The 18,930-nt window shown below is 39.2% G+C and overlaps 1 protein-coding gene across 4 annotated transcripts; it reads left to right on the plus strand.

Moving 5' to 3' along the window:
- Positions 1 to 3,427: 3,427 nt before the first annotated feature.
- On the plus strand, positions 3,428 to 16,775 carry LOC144661745 (uncharacterized). Of its 4 annotated transcripts, none has more exons than XM_078522569.1 (10): positions 3,428 to 3,561; positions 4,666 to 4,871; positions 5,018 to 5,164; positions 5,347 to 5,505; positions 6,641 to 6,805; positions 7,454 to 7,795; positions 9,933 to 10,094; positions 10,871 to 11,221; positions 15,328 to 15,866; positions 16,569 to 16,775. In XM_078522569.1, the coding sequence occupies exons 1-10, from the start codon at positions 3,480 to 3,482 to the stop codon at positions 16,660 to 16,662; spliced, it is 2,247 nt and encodes a 748-aa protein (XP_078378695.1). In that variant the 5' UTR covers positions 3,428 to 3,479; the 3' UTR covers positions 16,663 to 16,775. The 4 variants fall into 4 exon arrangements, with proteins under 4 accessions (XP_078378695.1, XP_078378696.1, XP_078378697.1 ...); XM_078522570.1 differs by having other exon boundaries at positions 5,353 to 5,505; XM_078522571.1 differs by lacking the exon at positions 5,347 to 5,505.
- Positions 16,776 to 18,930: the final 2,155 nt, after the last annotated feature.

Raw genomic sequence — 18,930 nt, forward strand, 5'->3', positions numbered from 1 at the left:
GGATCATGAATGAGTCCGATTGACTAGCACCTAATCCGTGCGGGTGGAAGGGGGGATTGGGTGGGAGTTGAAATAATCCTTGTCGCACCGGAAAACGGAATAAGCTCGGCGATATTGGATTTTGACCTAATGCAGACTACTCTATTATGTTGACTCGGACGGTAATGTCGCGCTGCATTACGACAAGCTTGGTTATAGGGGGACAAGAATAGATCACCAAGTAGATAAGAAACGAATCGCCGTGTTTGTATAAGCGATTACATACCGTAAAATTCCGGTTATAAGCCCCCCCCCCCCCCCACTTATAAGCTCCCCCGGTTATAGGCCCATCTACCTGGAAACAAAAAAAATACATCCGATTATAAGCCCCCCCCCCGGATATAAGCCCCCCTCTGCCGGATGACAGTACTGAACAGGGCTAAATGTTGCTTTATTACTGGTATGCGTTTTTAACTAAAAAACGTATTTCGATCAACACTCCCGTGGCCCGTTTCGGAACGTTTTTATTTTATTCCGCTTATAAGCCCTTCCGGATATAAGCCCCTCCACTTATAAGCCCACCCAAAAACTTTTATGAAGTTGTATATAAGCCCAGGGATTAAAACCGGAATTTTACGGTAGTCAGATAGAGGGTCGTTGTTGATATAAATTTGTGTCTTGTCATTGTCCACAGTGTTAGTTCTAGAACTTGCGACGCAACGATGACGACTAAAGAAAACCGTTGCAACTTGCAAAGTATCAGCTGGAGGAATTATCTTCTTCAAAATCTCCTGCGATAAAAGGACAAATTCTTACTGGCTTATTTAAACAAAATTGCTTTGCAAGTTGCGATTGAATCGTCACGTAGCAACTTGTCCCGCAGCATTGCGAAAAGTACCTTTGCTGGTTTTCACTGTCACGCAATCAAAAAATAAATTCGAAACCATTCAACTACAGAAGCTATGAATTTCAAATATTATAGATGATAAATAGATAAACAATTTCTCCAAGTTTCAGGTCTGTGCGGTGTACCGTTCGCGAGTTATTTTCCGAACCTTTCCACGCAAATTTATAAAGCTTAGTATGGAGCCGCCATCACTGTGTCCTGCTGAGGGACACAGTAATGGCCGCCGTGATGTCAGAGAAACCATCTGGAACTCAATTCTGTTTACAACAGCGGTCATCCTTGGCTTAAGAGCTAGTACACTTTCACATAAACACCACTTATTATATCTGAAATGTTCATTCTGCACAAAATGGATAGGAAAGGCCTTTTTTCAAACAAAACAGCTTTGTCACGGCTTGATGTCACATACGACGGAGAACTCAAATATTCAAAATGCTCTGTTTTAAAAACGAATGACACTATCGATCTGGAAATTTACAAAAATATATATTTTTAGTTTATCTTTCGCCTAATGACAACGAAAATTTAGCAGGCCTAGTGAATTTTGATTTCAGAATTTTATGACGTAACATGAAAACCAAGAATTGGTTCCCGGGTCTTTAATTTCGCGTTTTCCGCGATTGTAAAAAAAATCGCGAAATTAAAGACCCGCGAATAAAAATCATCGCGAAATTTAATTTACATAATGAAAACTCAAATCACTAAAAAAATGAATAACATGTAAGATCTGACTTGCACTGATCAGATAATGTTTAGAGATGTAATAAACTTAATATGTTAAAAAATTAATTTCAAATACCGTATTTTCTCAATTAAACGCCCCCGGCGTTTATTTCAAACTTGGCTTCGTGGATCCCGCGTTTATTTGAATGGTGCAGTTTATTTGAGCAAAATGTTTAGTAAAAAAGGGTTTTTAATCATCATTTGTGACATGAATAATAATAATAATAATAATAATAATAATAATAATAATAATAATAATAATAGCTTTTATTTATACACGATAAAATGAATGTATCTTGCCATCATTACTAAAGAATATTACACCTCAAATAAATGCCTAAAAGGCTTACTTACCACTCTACCTTAGAGACCCGGCGTTTATTCGGGGTCCGGCGTTTAATCGAGAAAATACGGTATGCGTTTTGCTTGTTCCAGTTTACCTTAAAAGTTAATGTTAAAAACTACTTTTTGCTTGTTACAGTTAATCTTGAAATTTTAAAAAGTTCAGACTTTTAAAAAGTAAAATGAAGTTGAGAACGCTTGAATCTCGAAATTTAATACCCTTTTTCATATTTGCCTATTGAAATCGCGAAAATAAAATCCCGCGAAAGACCGTCTCGCGAAAATCGCGAAATTAAGTACCAACATAGTCCCTTCTGCTAACTATGGTACCAATAGGTGAGTACAGCTCTTATAAACTCTCAAGGCATTTTTTTACTTTGTAAGTCGCCATCATAGTGAAATAGTGGGGTACTACACGTAAATTTTGTTGGGTTTTTTCCTTCTTCCTTAAATTCTAGTTCCCAAAATGGTGTGTTGGAAAGAAGTTCATTATTCCCGATTCCCTTCTGTTGTGAGCGATTCAGCCTCCACTTACAACTAAAGCATGTGTGACAAAAACCGGAAAACCAGAATTTCTGGCACGAATTCGAAGAGAAATATATTTTCCCAGAGTCCGCCCGATGGCCTAACAGCTGACCGACTGGCCGGCGGAAAATATTAAGTGCAAAAGTTAATTATCAAAAATCTACCCATAGTATCTTAACATTTTGTATACTGTTTGAAACATCTTACTGTAGTTCATTTCTCTATAAACTGACTCTGCTTTAAAATTCTAAAGAATTCTTGAGAAATTTAATGTCAAAGCTCGCAAGAAAAACTTAAAACGCGTGTTGATTTGTTTTGAACTGATTTGAAACGTCCATTTTAACTAAGATACGGAGAACTTCAAATTCATTTTTCTCTCGCGGGGTTTGCCTAGTTCCTAGGCATCTATTTTCGTCGCGATAAAACAGCTGGAGAACTAAAGTTTCGATATGTAACAACAACCATTTTATTTTGCCAAATTAAATATTTAACTAAAATAGGCAAAAAACTGCCCAGAATAGAAATAAACTAAACGAGCTGAGTAGTTACAAAAAATAAATTGCTTTGACAAGGTTGTACATAAAAGAAGACACAAGTAAAAGACAAGTAATAAGTAATTAAGTACAATGCAAAAAAAATAATTACAATGTAACTAAGTATGTAAAATAGATATGTTCTTCTTAACTGTATTAAAACTGTTCCCATGCTGTGGAGTCTTTTTGTTAACTGTATTGTTGCCTTTCTTGCTCGAATATTTAGCGAAAACCGTTTTAAAAAGACAAGGAAAGTGCTTCAAAGATAAGATTATCATATTCAGTTATCATTTTATTTGGTGCGGCAGGAAAACACGTTCGAGGGAATGAAAACGTTCCCAGAGCGCGCGCTAAAAAATTCGAACGAGTTAGGTGTCTTTATGACGTGAACTTTTTTCACTTCGTTCCGCGTCGCGAAAGGAGTTACGCGTGTCACGTGTATCAGAGAGAAAAAACGTTGTTACAGCAACATGAAGCCGCCCTGGCTTTGTTTATTTTTTATCCTAACTTCGTTAGGAATCAATTCTGCCGCAGGAAATACTAACAAGGAGGGTAAGTCTTCAATGATTTGAAAAACAAATATCGTGCGGTTTTCTAGCAGGGCATTTTGTTTTGAAGTCCGTTAGCTGTGTTCAGAGGATTAATCTGTTCAAAGGATTAATCCGGCATTCGTCAATGTGACAAAAAAATCGTGTATTTTTAATGTTAAGTAACCAAAACTGTTTTAAGTTCAACTTAAGCAAAAATCGATGGTTTAAAAGTTTCTCTTTATTGACTGCGGAATTCCAGTTTTGTTTTGATTTTTGTTTCTATGGTTTCTTTTCATGTCGTTTTGATTCCAGAGCGCGCGCTTCGAAACTCATAAATAGAACGCGTCAGTTTTCGCTTTCTTTTCTTTTTATTTTTGTTTTAGTAATAAATTCATTTGTTTCACCGCTGCAGTTATTTGAAAAAAAAAGAATTGCGGAAACTTTTAACCCAGTTTCTTAGGTTATAAAAAATAGTAATTTCAATTTTCTTTATCATTCTTATTTCACTTTGGTTTTGAAAATAATTCGCGTTTGCTTTGGTTTTACACTATGTTTACACGGGACCGGTCCGGAACGGATCCGGTCCGATTTTCAGGCCGGATGGGCCTTCTGTTTACACGGAAGCGTTCTGGAACCTTCCCGAAAGGATCCAAAACTGGACCTGCTATTTTGCAGGTCCAGTTTTGGATCCGTTCCGGACCGGTTCCAGAACGGTCCCGTGTAAACAGAAGCCGATTCGGTCCGGTCCGGTTCGGAACGGTTCCGGACTGGTCCCATGTAAACGTAGCCTAATCACAACGCCTTTAGTGATTAGTTCAATAAGTTCGCAACATTTTTTCGACCAAGTAGAAGTAAAACGAAAACTAATCGTAGCATAGGCGCACAGTTTCAAATCCCTGCGCTACGCGCCGGATACTGAATTGACGGTATCTTCCTCGAGCTTTTCATTGGTTGTGATGGTTTACTGGATAGCTGATTTATCTGGAAAGTGCGATCAATTTGGTTTTTGTGATTAAACATGTTGAAGTGAAAAAGGAACATTTCTTTTAAGCCCTAATTAGTTTATTAGATGGGTATCCTTACTAGCCCTGTCTTATTTCTCTGTTATTTTTTTCTTTTTCCATAGGAGTCCACGTCGAGGAAGACGCACAGGGCTCATACAGTATAAAAATAAAAATTTCAAGAGATGTCAATCACCGCGAAGTGGTGGTTAATATCAATTTAAATGCCATCGAATTGGAAAATCTGAGTGTGAATCTGAAATTTGACGACACCTTAAACAGCAAAAGCAGTGAGAACACAAAACCGCCACACGAAGGAGACCGAAATGAAGTAAGTGCATTGAGACGCACGATACAATAAAATTGATTGCATAACTGAGATGTAAAACAAAATTTAAATGCTTTAGATACTTGATTTCATTGCTTTCATTGCCAAAGATACGGCATCAAGTAATAAATCGATCGTCTCCGTTACAGCCAAAGGATAATGACAGAAGCAAGCCCGATGGAGACTCAAGCATTGTTGGTTTGAAAAAAGACGAGACAAATGACAATCAAACTGTTACAGAGGACATTGCTTTGAAGGAGAACAAAACAATGCATCATGGTGATGAACAAAATAAAGTAAGTGCGCAGAGATACGCTGTATGCTTTAGAACTCCGACTAACAAAGTTCCTTTGAAAAAGTTACCTAACACAAAAGCAGTCCTAGCTCAGCTTACAGCTCAAAACACAATATTTTATTTTAATCGGCTCTCCAAAATTAACATACATGAAATGTATGTAATAAATCGTCTTCGTTACAGCCAAAGGATAATAACGGAAGCAAGCCCGACGAAGACCCAAGCATTGTTGGTGTGAAGAAAGACCAAGGCGAGACCGCAAACGACAATCAAATTGCTTCAAAGGAAGACATTGCTTTGACGAATAACAAAACACTGGAATATAAAGATGAACAAAATAAAGTAAGTGCGCAGACATTCGCAGTAAGATTTAGAATCAGAAGACTTGTTTTTTTTAAAAAGGTATTGGGCCAACTTAGAGTTGTTTCAAAGATGCTCGGCAACTTTTGGGTAGCTTTTCACCTTTCGAACAATGTATGTTTTTTTTTCTTTCAAGCAGCCTTCGAGCCCTTTCTTTCGAATTCCCAAATTCTAGTCCGATTATTTTCCCAGTATTTTTTGAAGGCGATATGAATGATTCCGAGCATTTTTCTAATTTCTCCGAGAATAAACAAAATTTTCCGAAGATTTCGGAGAAAGTTTAGATGCTTTAACTTCGAATCTTTCAACATTTAAAACTCGTAGGCAAACATCATGCTCGTTCCCAGTCGCTCCCGAGGCGGTTTTGACTAGAACGCATTGCATCAAGAGAAGGCCGGAGGAAAATCGGGGAGCGTCCCTACTTTTTCTTCGCCCTTCCCAGCCTGCCCCGCAACCGTTGCCTCATTCCGCACCAGTTTTTTATCGCCTTTAGGAACAAATAAGTAGGGACTGGGAACGAGTCTGGGCGAACATGTTTTCTTTGTATTAAAAAGAAATCCTTTTACGAATTTTGGCTTTAAAATGTTGTTGATTTTGTTGCAGTTAAATTGCATTTAAATGCCTAGAAATCGTTCTTTCAAAAAATAGTCTGTCTCGAAGATTTTCATGGTCAAAAGTAACGTTTTTGGATTTTTTGGAGCAACTTTTGAGCAACGTTTAAAATTTAGAGCAACTTTTGCTCATCTTTGGGGCAACGTTAAACCCTTATTTTTTTGTGTTAGAAGTTTTGAACCAATTACTCATCAAAGTAACATGATTTCTTTTAAAAGGGCCGCGTTCCATTTGCCAGAACTGACCGGCCAGACCGGTATTATTTGAGAACAGAATTCCGTTACTAGTCAGATTTGTCCTGTCAAATCAGTCAACGTATCAATATTGTGCATTGTTACGGTGGACTTGTAGGAAAATCTCGCTGAAAAGGCCCGTCTCACATTTGCATCGAACTGGCTGGCCAGTTCTGACAAATGGAAACCCCCCTTAGACGAACCCTGTATATAATACAGCTAATTTCATTATTAAACTGTGCCAAAATCTCTTTTTAACTTTAACTTTACAGAATTATATGTCAAACTGGTTCTGGAAAATATGGAACACCACATATAAAGGATTGATAAACATGTTTGCGTGCAATGAACTGACAACGAATATTACCCAGAACTGTTTACCTTGGCGAACAGTTACCGCAATGCGCACAATGGGTCATTCTTCCCCAGGATACGATGTAAGTTTAAAACTTCAATCTGGTAAATAAAATACTTTTGTTGTGGCTGGTGTGGCCGAAATTGAAATTCGACACTTTACTCTTAAAAGGCCTCTCTTCTCCCAGGTGTATAAATAAAAACCGGCGAATTTACTGTTGGGGTCCAGTGGGTAGTAGAATTACTCCTAAAACGGAGTAATGTCAATCTCGTCCTCAGAGCCTGTATTCCCTCTGACCAGCGGTCAGGAAACTCAACGGTTCAGGTCGAATCCAAATCCTGGTTCCGGTTTGATTGTGCGCTTGCGCTGGAGAGTGTGATAAAACGAACAAGTTTTTCAACAGCCAATCAGATTCAGATGCCTTTGTGGCGGCTTTTCAGAATAACCCAGAGGTCTCGATCCCTAGTGCAGACCAGAAAGATCGCTGCCTCTGGGGACGAGATTGGAGTAACGTGGTACTTTTAAGGTCTTTTATTCCCCGCCCAGTTTTTTTTAATGTCTTGCAGTGACAGCAGTATGCCTCCCTTTGCAAGACCTCCCCCCTCCCCACATATGTGGATGTAGATGCTACTGAAGCGGGGGATAATCTTCTGCATTTGTATGTAGACTTTGCGCGCTGCTGCAAACGTTGCGCGCAAATTTAACACATTTTCCTTGTTTGTTTGACCAGTGTGAGGATCCGGCAAATTACATCACCAATGTCAACAAGAGTTCGGTATCAGTCTGGAGCTCACAGCCTGTTATTCAAGGTGACGTCATTACGGTTAAGACAGAGGAGGATAAAGAAATGTATCATGTTCCGTTTATTCTGCGCATGCCCCGAGACTATCGGTTACCAGGCCACAATTCCTCACAGAACATGAATGAAGTAATCCATCAAAGCCTTGCCAACAAACAGAACAGGAACAAGTCCGTTGAAAGCCAACGTTACCCAAATAAAGATAATGTGTCATTGGAGCGTGAAGCAACACTGCTCAACAAAACGATGCAGCATGGAGATAAACAAAATAAAGTAAGTGCATAGAGATACGCAGTAATTATAAGCTTTAGAACTCCGATTTACATCATTGCTATGAAACAGTGGGTTTACCTCGGTGTAAGAACCTGTGATATTTTTCTTTGTTTTGGAGCTATTGTTTTCCTTCTCTTTACTGTTTTTGACGCTCTTTGTTGCTTTGTTCGTTCTTTGTTTTACGTCACCTTTTCAGCAATGTTCTTCTTTTCAATCAATTTCCGATCACTTGTTTTGAAAATTCTAGACCGAAGATTGACCCAGGGTTGTTTGAAGGTCTTACGATGGATCCGAGCCTTTTTCGAAAGTCTTCTAAGATAATCGACATTTGCCGAAGATTAAGGACAAAGTTTAAGAAAGAGGGTTCAACTTTCAAATTTTTCAGCATTAGAAAGTCGTCGGCAAACATGACGTCATCACTGCATGCATTCACAATTTTTCTTAGTTGCTGCGAAGCCTTAGCGTAGCAGCAGAACTATTTTTGACTGTCCGCGCGGGGCCTGGGCGCTTTATATATGCGATACACTCGATTCGACTTTTTCGCTGGCGATGATTTTGTGTACATGCAGTACGTATGATCGGCGACATGTAAAATGTGGAAGCTGCCTTTGTCGTTTGCTCGTCTTTTGCGTCCTGGCGATGTCCTTTTCGCTAAAGAATTGGAAGTAAAATTTTTAAACGTTGCCCCTTGCACTTCTGTTCAGTACTTTGTAAATGCTTCCCAAGAAATCTCTCCTGAGCAAGATGGTCAAGTAAAGTGCCGGAGAAACGGTCTTTTCATCCCTTATGCGCCAGCTCTGATGAATAACGAATTTACGAGGCCTTCTTATAATTCGCTTTCATAATTATTCATTACCAACTAAATTTAAGGAGAAATTTATTTGCGACGGCTCCACGAAAATGTTCCATAATGACAAAGCGCTGGAATGGAACGAGCTTTGAGCTTTTTGACGTCATAAATGGGTGTTTCTGATGGTTTTGCAATCGAATTGCACGTGCTATGTTAGGTTACATTGCTTCCATTCGTCAATTTCACTAATTTTTTTTATAAACTAAGGGCCTGTTTACATGATTCCGGAATGACTTTACATTCCGGAACGAGTTTCGTTCCGGAATGAAGTTCGTTCTGCATTTACATGACAGAGTCGACCGGTTCAACCAAAGGCATTTTCACGTGCGTGGTTTTCGCGCGAGATCAAAACAAGGTGGCGCATGTTTCGCGCAAACATGTTTTTGTGCCCATTTATGGCCGTATCTGCAATTTTAACGAGTAATTTGACCATAGAGCTGCTTCTTTGGGATAAACAGTAAATGCTTTTACGTTTTTCGCTCTGAATTCGAACTGTGGAGTCCGTGTGCGGTTTCGCGAGTTGCGGTTTCATCTCGGAACGAAATTGGTTCTGTGTTTACATGATACCAGAATGAAATGTCATTCCAGAACGAAACCGTTCATTCCGGAATGAAAACCGGAATGAACTCATTCCGGAATGACTTGACTTTCGTCTCGGTATCATGTAAACAGATACAGAGAAATGTATGGGGATGGAATGAACTCGTTCCGGAATGAAAGTCATTCCGGAATCATGTAAACAGGCCCTAAGCGAATTACAAACATTTAACTCCCTGAGAAAATCATATCTTTCACATCTGAAAATGTGAACATCCAAACATTCTTATGACCTTCCATTCGTTCCTACTATTATTATTATTCTTATAACTTACTTCGCATCACTTAACTTGCTATCATCAACTCCTAGTATTAAAAAGAAATCTTTGTTATTCTACAAAATAAATGTTGGCTTTAAAATGTTATTTAGATATTTTTGTTACTGTTAATTACATGAACTGATGTTTAGAAATCTTGCCTTCAAAAGAAAATTAGCATATGTCTGGAACATTTTCTTGTTCAAAAGCAACGTTTTCAAATTTGGAGCAATTTTCAAACTTCTCTAGGACAGCCCTATACCCTTATTTTTCTTAGATGTTTTGAAACCAATGACTTGTAAAAATAACATGATGTCTCAGACAAACATTGAAAAAAAGATAGTTAATTGCATAATAAAAATAAGCCCAAATCTCTAGTCTCGCATCATTTTTATTTAAATCGTTTTTGTGTGTTTTATCTCTATCTTTGCAGACTTATATGTCAAACTGGTTCTCGGATGTATGGAACATCACATACGAAGGATTAATCAATGTGTTTGGGTGGAATGAACTGCCAAAGAATATTAACCAGCACTGGTTTCATTGGCGGTCAGTTACAATGAGCACTACGAGTCATCTTTTCCCAGGATACGATGTAAGTTGGTACTTGTCTTGTGTTTTTTTTTTTCGTGTTATTTTCTCATTTCATCAAAAACATATTTACCTCTGATTGCAACTGGTTAATAACGCCAAACGAAACTTCTAAAGAGATGGACCATTTTTTATTGGAGGATGGAATTTTCCTCTGCAATTTTTTTTTAATTGGAGGCCGGAATTTTCCTCTGCAACTATTTTTTTTTATTATTAAAAACACTATACACCTCTGCAAACATTTTTTTTGACATGCAAATTGTTTGCTATACATATCGTTCTTGCAAGCAATTTGTGTTGTCTTTTCAAGCCCTGCAAACAATTTTTTTGTTCAATATTTTTCATACCTTGTTTGCACACATTTGTGTTACAGAAAACCTAAAATTAAATTAAATTAAGCGCTGAAACGTCAACGGGCGTATTTGGCTGTGGATGGCTACGATGAAAATGGATTGCTAGTTGAAAAATTAAGGCTTAACATTTCAAGTTGTTTCAGCAGGTCTAAAAAATTCGAAATTTATAACCGTAGCTTGATTTCTTGTCACAAATTAAGGTTTATCTTCCTTTAGATGTTCAAAGATAATGTTTCTCATGTGTTGAGTTGCCTATTACTAATTTTCATCAGCTTAGAGCAAAAATCTGCGAAATTCCCGTGAGGAAGCTCATTTAATGCTATAGCTACTGTTGAAACGGGAGATAATCTTCTGCCTGATGAGTCACTAGGCTCTTATGCAGACGTTTCCCGAAAAATTGACACATTTTCTTTCTTTGCTTGACCAGGGTGATGATCCAACAAAATACATCACCAATGGCAACAAGAGTTCGGCATCAGCCTGGAGCTCACAGCCTGTCATTCGTGGTGACATCACTCAGGTAAAGAAAGACGAGGATAAAGAAATGCACGATGTTCCGTTTATTCTGCGCATGCCCAAAGACTACAGACAGTATCGGTTACAAGGCCATAATTTTACAGTAAACATGGATGAAGTAATCGATCGAAGCCTTACCAAAAAACAGAACGGGAACATTTTCGTTGAAAGCCAACGTTACCAAACTAAAGACAATGTGTCGATGGAGCGAGAAGCCACACTGTTCAACAAAACGATGCAGCATGGAGATAAACAAAATAAAGTAAGTGCACAGAGATACGCAGTAAGCTTTAGAACTCCGATTTACAATGTTCTTATGGAAATGTGACCTAACTCAAAAGTAGTCCTTGTTAATTAGGCTCTTAAAAATCATCATTCATGTAATGCATTAAATAAATCACCTAGCTCCGTTAAAGCCAAAGAATAAAGACAGAAATCCTGGCAATCTGTAAAATTGGTTATGAACGAAAAATGTGACCCTCCACGGGATTTTGGTCACTTTGGTGTTGACACGCGCACGACACGTTCGCACGGTAAGACAAAAGAGACACGATTTAACACGGAACAACCGTGTCAAGTAAATCCCTCATTAAAATTTTCTTTTGTTTTTTAGAACACTGTAGAAACAAAGGACTAGACAATCGTCCGTGTCAGTACTCGAAAACAAAAGCTACCGTGCGAATTAAGCACGCTTACCGTGCTAAAAACACATGCTTACCGTGCGAAAAACACATGATTACCGTGCGAACTACCGTGTCAACGCACACTTACCGTGCGAAGGATGAGATATAACACGTTTAACATGCGAAGAGAGAAGTATAAGTCAGGGACTACTATTGTACGCTTTCTTGTCAGAGGATTTATTGACAATTGACATCTGTTAAAATCTAATATCTGACGGGTGATCTCGGATCAATTCGGACCGGAAAAGCACACAAAAAATGGCCTCGATCGTCCTTGTGTTCAGTTGTGTTACTACGTTCAAGGGACATGTGGCATGTCGATCGAGTCCTATAGAGAAGTATATAGGTCAATGAAATGCCACAGCGAAATTTTTAAGAAAACTTGCTGTCATGGACTGATTATAAAAAATTTACGGACTTGCAAGGTTCGATCGAGTTTCTGAAATGAACACTCGCCCGAACTTGCATTTCAGTAGTGTTGTTCGAAAGAACTACAACATCTGTCTCAGGAAAAAAAAATGTCCTCAACTCTTGGGCGAATAGGGTGCTTAGAACAGATCGACCTTATTTACTACGATTGAGGATGTATTGGACATCAAGTTCTAAGATTCACTTTAATCCGCGGGTTCATTGCATATCGCACTTAGGGCTAATCTGATCCAACTGGAATTTAAATAATCATCCACTTCTACCGGCATTTCGAATTTGATTTCGTACAAAATAATGTTATGAGACATTCAGCTATCAGCTATGAGGTTGAAACTTAACACAATGAAAATATAAGTGTCAAGAACAAACCCCTTTCGTACCGTGTCAATCAACAAACCCTTTTCGTATCGTGTCAAGCAACACGGAAACTTACTCGTACCGTGTCAAGCAACACGGAAGCTTACTCGTACCGTGTCAAGAAACAAAGCCTATCGCACCGTGTCAAGAAAACAAAGCGTTTCCGTGTCAAGCATATAAAAAACAAAGGCAACCAACACGGAACACGTTAGCTTTTGTTTTGCTTATTAGTTATGCGCATATCGAAGTTCTTGACACGCTAAGCGTGTCGTGTTTTAACCGTTCGAACGTGTCGTGCGCATGTCAACACCAAAGTGACCCAAATCCCGTGGAGGGTCACAAATAGGAGTAAAATCTTCAAAACGCGGTCTAGAAATGGCAAAAAGCTGCTCAAAATTGCAAACAACTGCTCAAAAGTCGATTGAAAGAAACATAAATTGTCCAAAAGTTGTCGAACATTTTTGGGACAGCTTAACTGACAACTCTTGACAAAGGGGCATTCCCACGGACCGACCCCCCAAGCAGGTTCCATTTTTAACCCCAGTATCTACCCCAGTCCCTCCTTCCATTTTTACCGGCCTGTCGGTTGCTTTCTTCAAATGGAGTAGACTGTGTAGGAGGCGCCTGTGTAGTTTTTGAGCGCGCGTTTGGGAAACGCGAAAGGTGCGAGATGGCCACGCAAGAGAAAAAGTGAGAAGGCGCTCGCGTGGCCGTCTCTCGCTTTTCGCGTTTTCCAAATGCCCGTTCAAAACTATACAAGGATTAACTCGTCCCCAGCCGTCTTTTGAGTCTGTCTTGAGTCGACTGCTGAACACAGAGGGGATCATGGGAAGGAAGAAGAGAAGCGTCTTGCAATTTCCGCATAACAGACGATGGGGACGAGTCAGATACAAGGCTACATGTGGAGTTGTGAGCTCGTATTGTACCCGACTTGCAACGTTATTATCAATTACCGTACCCAAATTCACAAGTAGCCAATCAGAAGCGCGATCTACTGTCCTGATATCCTACGATATCAAGTCACTGACCTGATATGCCACCATATCACGGTCACTTTGAACATACTACTAACTATGCTTTGAAGTAAAGTAGTGTTACCGAGCGATGAATTGAAAAGAGGTTTGACTAATAAAACAGGACCTCGTAATTTAAATTTAGCTGGTGTTAAGCGATAGCAAAAGGAGAAAAATTTTCCCGCCAAAACTAAACTTGAGCGCGCTCGCCAATTGCGCGATGTTTGCCGACGAGTACTGAAACATTCAGACTAAAACATTAAAGGTCAAATGAACAGAAATTTCGATTTTTGTTATTTTTTGCCCATGTGTTTATTAAGAGCCAAATAAACATATCCCAAAGTTTCAAAGCAATCGGTCATTTCATCGCAGAGATATTGCAAGTTGAAAAATGCTTTTTGTAGGCTGTCATAATCGTACAGTGCTCGGAAAAATTGTCGGAAACAAAAACTTCTGACGTCATAATTGGTGTTTTTGAAGACGACCGCAGACCGATTCCGCAGACGGCACCTTAAAATCTAAATAAATGTGTTTAGTGAAATTTCAAGCAGTTATTTCGTTCTGTTCGTCCGTTTTTTAGTGGATTGATTGTTGGTTATTGCTTAGAGAGGCTCATTTTTTTAAATAGAATAGCTAAAGCACAAAAATAGCTTAAGTTTTGTTTGCTGTCGTTTTGCATATCATGTGAGACATAGGTAGAATGCACGCTGGTATGAAAACAAATCAGGAATGTCTATTGTTCTTTCTCATTAGCATTTAACGTTAATGAGCAGAATTATCTGCACGCGCGTTAACTATGCACGTGCGTTTTGAATTTTGGTACACTTCAAAGCCGTTCTGCACGCGCGTTAACTATGCACGTGCGTTTTGAATTTTAATATACTTCAAAGCCGTTCTCTGCCGAACAACAACGTGAAATGACGAAATTCTGCGTATTTTGGACAACGTCAGCCACGACGGCTAATTTTTGGTTTTCCTATTTGGGGTTGAACGCTTTCTTTGAATATTCAGCGGGAGCTAGTTCTTAAAGCGATATATAAGCAGAATGCGTCCGGAAAGCTGCGAGATTCTCAAGTAAAAAATAAATTCATTTTGCACCAGACGTTGTCGTTGACGTTGCCGTCGGTGCGGTCTGCGGAATCGGTCCGCGGAATCGGTCCGCGGTCGTCTTCAAAAACACCAATTAGGACGTCACAAACTCGTTCCATTCCTTCCATTTCAGTGCGCAGTCATTCAAAAACGTTTTCGTAAAACCTTCGGAAATCTTCGTATTTTTTGCTGTAATTCACGCTTTAAGGCTCGGAAAGCAAAAATGTTTCTTAATTTTACTTAATAATGGATAGTTTTAGCGTTTGGTTGGTTAAAATGGCATTTTGAAATTTCTGTTCATTTGACCTTTAACAATGGAGTTGGAATTTCCACATTTTCGCCAAAGTTTGATCTTGAAAATTTAGAGAATGAAACCCCAAACAAACAAGAGGAATAAAAGGCAGAAGAGGAACTTGATAAAAGTGTTGAAGACCAAAAAGATATCAACACAAGCAGGTCAACACAATTTGCACTACGTACCTGGCAAGCATGGCTTCAACAAAGCGTTAAATATAACCGAATTTTTGGCTGAATTCGGGTACGGTAAATACCTAATCGCACCTTTTTGGTACGCTTCGGGTGCATATCAGGCTCGCTTGGTCTCGAACGAACCATGGCTCGACTAAACTCGCCTAAAATGCCGCCGAAGCGTACCAAAAAGGTACGATTAGGTATAAAAAGTGACCAAACACAAGAGCAGTCCTTGTTCAGGTCTGAACTCAAAACACAATATTGTATCTGAATTCACTTTTCAAAATAAACAATCATTTAATGCATATCAATCGTCTCCGTTACAGACAAAGAATAGAAACAAAAGAAAACCAGATGGAGACCCAAGCATTGTTGGTTTGAAGGAAGACGAGACAAATGACAATCAAACTGTTACAGAGGACATTGCTTTGTCACCAGGCCACAATTTTACAGTGGACATGAATGAAATAATACCTCGAAACCTTACCGACAAACAAAACAGAAACGGCGGCATTTCCGTGGAAAGCCACCGTTACCAAACAACAGATAATGTGTCGATAAAGCGTGAAGCCATACTAACTGATAAAAATTCCACTATGGCTACGATAAAAAATGCATCTTGGCTGGCAAAGAAGTCGCCGAATTTTACCCGCATGGAGCCTGACGATGGCAGAATATTGGTCGAGAAAGTGTCGGGAGTAAATTATTTGGCCCGTTTCTATGGAAACACAACCCGAATCGCCCCGACGAATTCGTTTGGTCAGGAGATATTCGAAATCATTGTCATGTACTGGATGTTTGATATCGGTGTCATGAATTTAAACTGCACTGCTTGTTTCATCAAGGGGATTATTTGGCTACTGAGGTAAGAATAAACAGGAGTGATCCCATTTGCTAAAACACAATTAGTTGTTTGTGGCTTTATTAATCATTAATGGAAATTTCGTATTTCCCTGGGTGTCACCAAGATAGCTTTTCTTTCAGAGGATATCGCTTTAACGAGAGAGAAGTGTTATCTTCTTTTTGCAAGACAGTCAAGGTAGTTCAAAATTTGGACATCGACCATAGGAAGTAAAAGGCAAATCTATACCCCCACCGTGGTGCAAGGCGCGTGGAACCTTCCTAAAATTATCGTTCTATTAAGGTCAAGCAAAATGAAATTACATCGAGTAGAAATCCCAAAGCTTGCAACTCAGGAAAAAAACAAATGTTGCTGGTTAAGACAACATTAGAAGTCTTACATACATTTTTTGATATACCACCCCCTACTTCAACTATGCATTATTATGCAGTTTGCCAAGGCGATGTAAACAATTATGGACACACTGTTGACAAATCAAATTTCCGCAAGTGATGAAAGATCAGCTTAAAGTATCAGCGTCATAGAATTAATCTCCTTTCAAAATTGCTAGAAAACCTCTAAAGGAGTTGCAGTCCGCTCCATCCACCTCTTTCCCTCATGTACGTCTGATGGTCTGAGTTAATCAAACATTGAAAATAAATATGGGACTCTGTATGGTACAATCTGCCTGTCATTCAAAGTTCTGTGCGATGTTCTGTTTTGCAGAATGCTGCTTGAACGTAAACTGAAGAAAGAACAAGAACGCTTGCGGAAACTTGAACAGAAAGGGACCAACCACGAAAGACGAAAATTTATGTGATTTTATGAATAACGGATTTTGCATTTTGTAAAATAAATCTTTTTTATTACTCAGTTGTCTTGTAATTTCAATATGGCAGCACATTGTTTTCTTTGTCAACCCCCGGTACTCAGGCTACGTCCACACGTACCCAGATACATTTAAAAACGGCCTTTTAGCCCCGAAAACTGACAAAAATTTCTCCGTCCGCACTTTTATTTTTTTAAACTGCTTCGCCGTCTACACTGTAAAAGTTCCTCTGCCCCCGAACGCTGGAATGCGTGGCAGAGAATGCAAACATTGCTTTTTCAATGGACAAGTGGGCCTTCTCCTTTCTCTTTAAAAAAAAATGTGCTGCTTGAAGATTGATCCTCGGGCGGAATAATTGTGTTCTGGTCGTGTGCGAGACGTTTTACACCCACCGAGCTGCTCTCCATCCAGGTGTACGATGGGTGCGATTGACTAACATCACATACGGGGGGAGGGCGGGGGGAGGGAAAAAGTAATCCAAGCCACCAATGCAGTGATTTCACGCTCGTAGTTCTGCGGCAAGAAAATAAGATTCATCAAGGTATGCTTTGCGATGTGTGTGATTTTAAGAAACAGATCGCACAGCTTTTCAGAGTCTTGCGGCTTGTTTCCTGGGCCAAAAAGGGAAAGGGAGGGGAGGAGTGGTGGAGGAACATAGGGGGACTCCAGGGGCGGATCCAGGATTTCAAAAACGGGGGGAGGGGGGGTGGATGGCCAGGCAGACCATAAGGGTCTAACCCTAACCCTAACCCTAACCCTAAAAAGCGGCAGTCGGCGAAACGTGGCGTAACAACAACCAGACATGAGCGAGAGCTATTTTTTCTTTCTTTATTTATTTTATAGTGACATTTCGAATTTTTTTTTTTACTGAAAAATGAGGGGTGGATATCCACCCTATCCACCCCCCCCCCTCCCTGTATCCGCCCCTGGACTCCCATATGAAAGGGGCGGGGATGCTGGTCAAAAATTTTGAAAAGAACCCCTAAAGGAGACCAATCTGGGCATGGCTAGAGTGTTTTTTGAACCGTAAAAGATACCAAAATATGAAAAATAGAATTATTTTCTATTTCTATATCTCTTTGTGTGCAACCCTCAACGTTATGCCTGAACACCCTAAGGGAAAAGAGACCAAAAATTAACAATTTACACTCTTGAGTGAGACGGAGAGCAAGCCCGCTCCATTCATATGGGAGCCCACCCCCCCCCCCTCCCCTTTTTCAAACATGCCAGAAAGTTGCCAATTTGGTTTTAAAATAGAAAGTAATTGGTATTTTGTACTCATTCAGCTGACTCGTCCCCAGTCGTCTTCATATAGCACGCGGTACAGGGAGAAGCACGCGCGCGAGGTGGGGGAGCAGGGGAGTATGAAGACGACTGGGGACGAGTCAGCTCATCCAGTGAAAAAAAAGTTAAATGAGATTTTTTTTAGTAGCCTACAACGTTGAAAAATGTGGGTTGGGTGATACCTAAATTTGCTATTTTGATGGCTTTACATACATGTAGAAGAAAATAATGAAAATAATAAATTATTGGTATTTTGTACTCATTCAGTAAAGAAAAGTCAAATCTGTTTTTTAATATCCTAAAAGGTTGAAAAAAGGAGGGCTGGGTAATATAATAATAATAATATATATACTGGTAATACCATAATGGTGCTTAGATAGCTTTACATAGTAAAAATCGGAGGACAATTTTACAGACTAAAATATATAATTTTTATTAATTTATTAGCCTTTGTTAATGGGAATGATTTTTGTGAGTTTACAGCTAATAATCTGAAACATTTTCTTGTCTGCGGCCAGTAGTAAAAGGATGCATGATTGACGCCTTTTTTTGAGCAGCCATCCACTAAAAGTGAGCAGCTAGAATTAATTAATTTTGGATGACGTCATAATGGAGGTGTGGCTTATGTCTAAAATGCGCGGGAATCTTTGGTGAGGTGAAATAAATTAGAATAAAATGCGCGCGGGAATTTATGCAGCATTATTTATGCCTTGACGTCACGACACGATAAGTCTACTTGATTGACAAATTGACAGAGTAGGGAACATAGTCTACTTAATTGACAGAATGAACACTTTTCAACTGCGGATCAAAGTGAGAGAATTTTATAAGAAGCTCCGTTTTTTAAAATACTTAAGATATATTTCCTTTAGCTTACTAGAGGTTTTTGAAGCTTAAATAGATCGAATAGTTATTCACGATCAAGCAGACAGAGGCTTAACCATGCATTGTTCTCATACTAGTAATACGTGACTC

Source organism: Oculina patagonica, chromosome 7, assembly GCF_052425735.1.
Source record: "Oculina patagonica isolate OP01 chromosome 7, crgOcupat, whole genome shotgun sequence".
In the NCBI taxonomy this organism is placed as follows: domain Eukaryota; kingdom Metazoa; phylum Cnidaria; class Anthozoa; order Scleractinia; family Oculinidae; genus Oculina; species Oculina patagonica.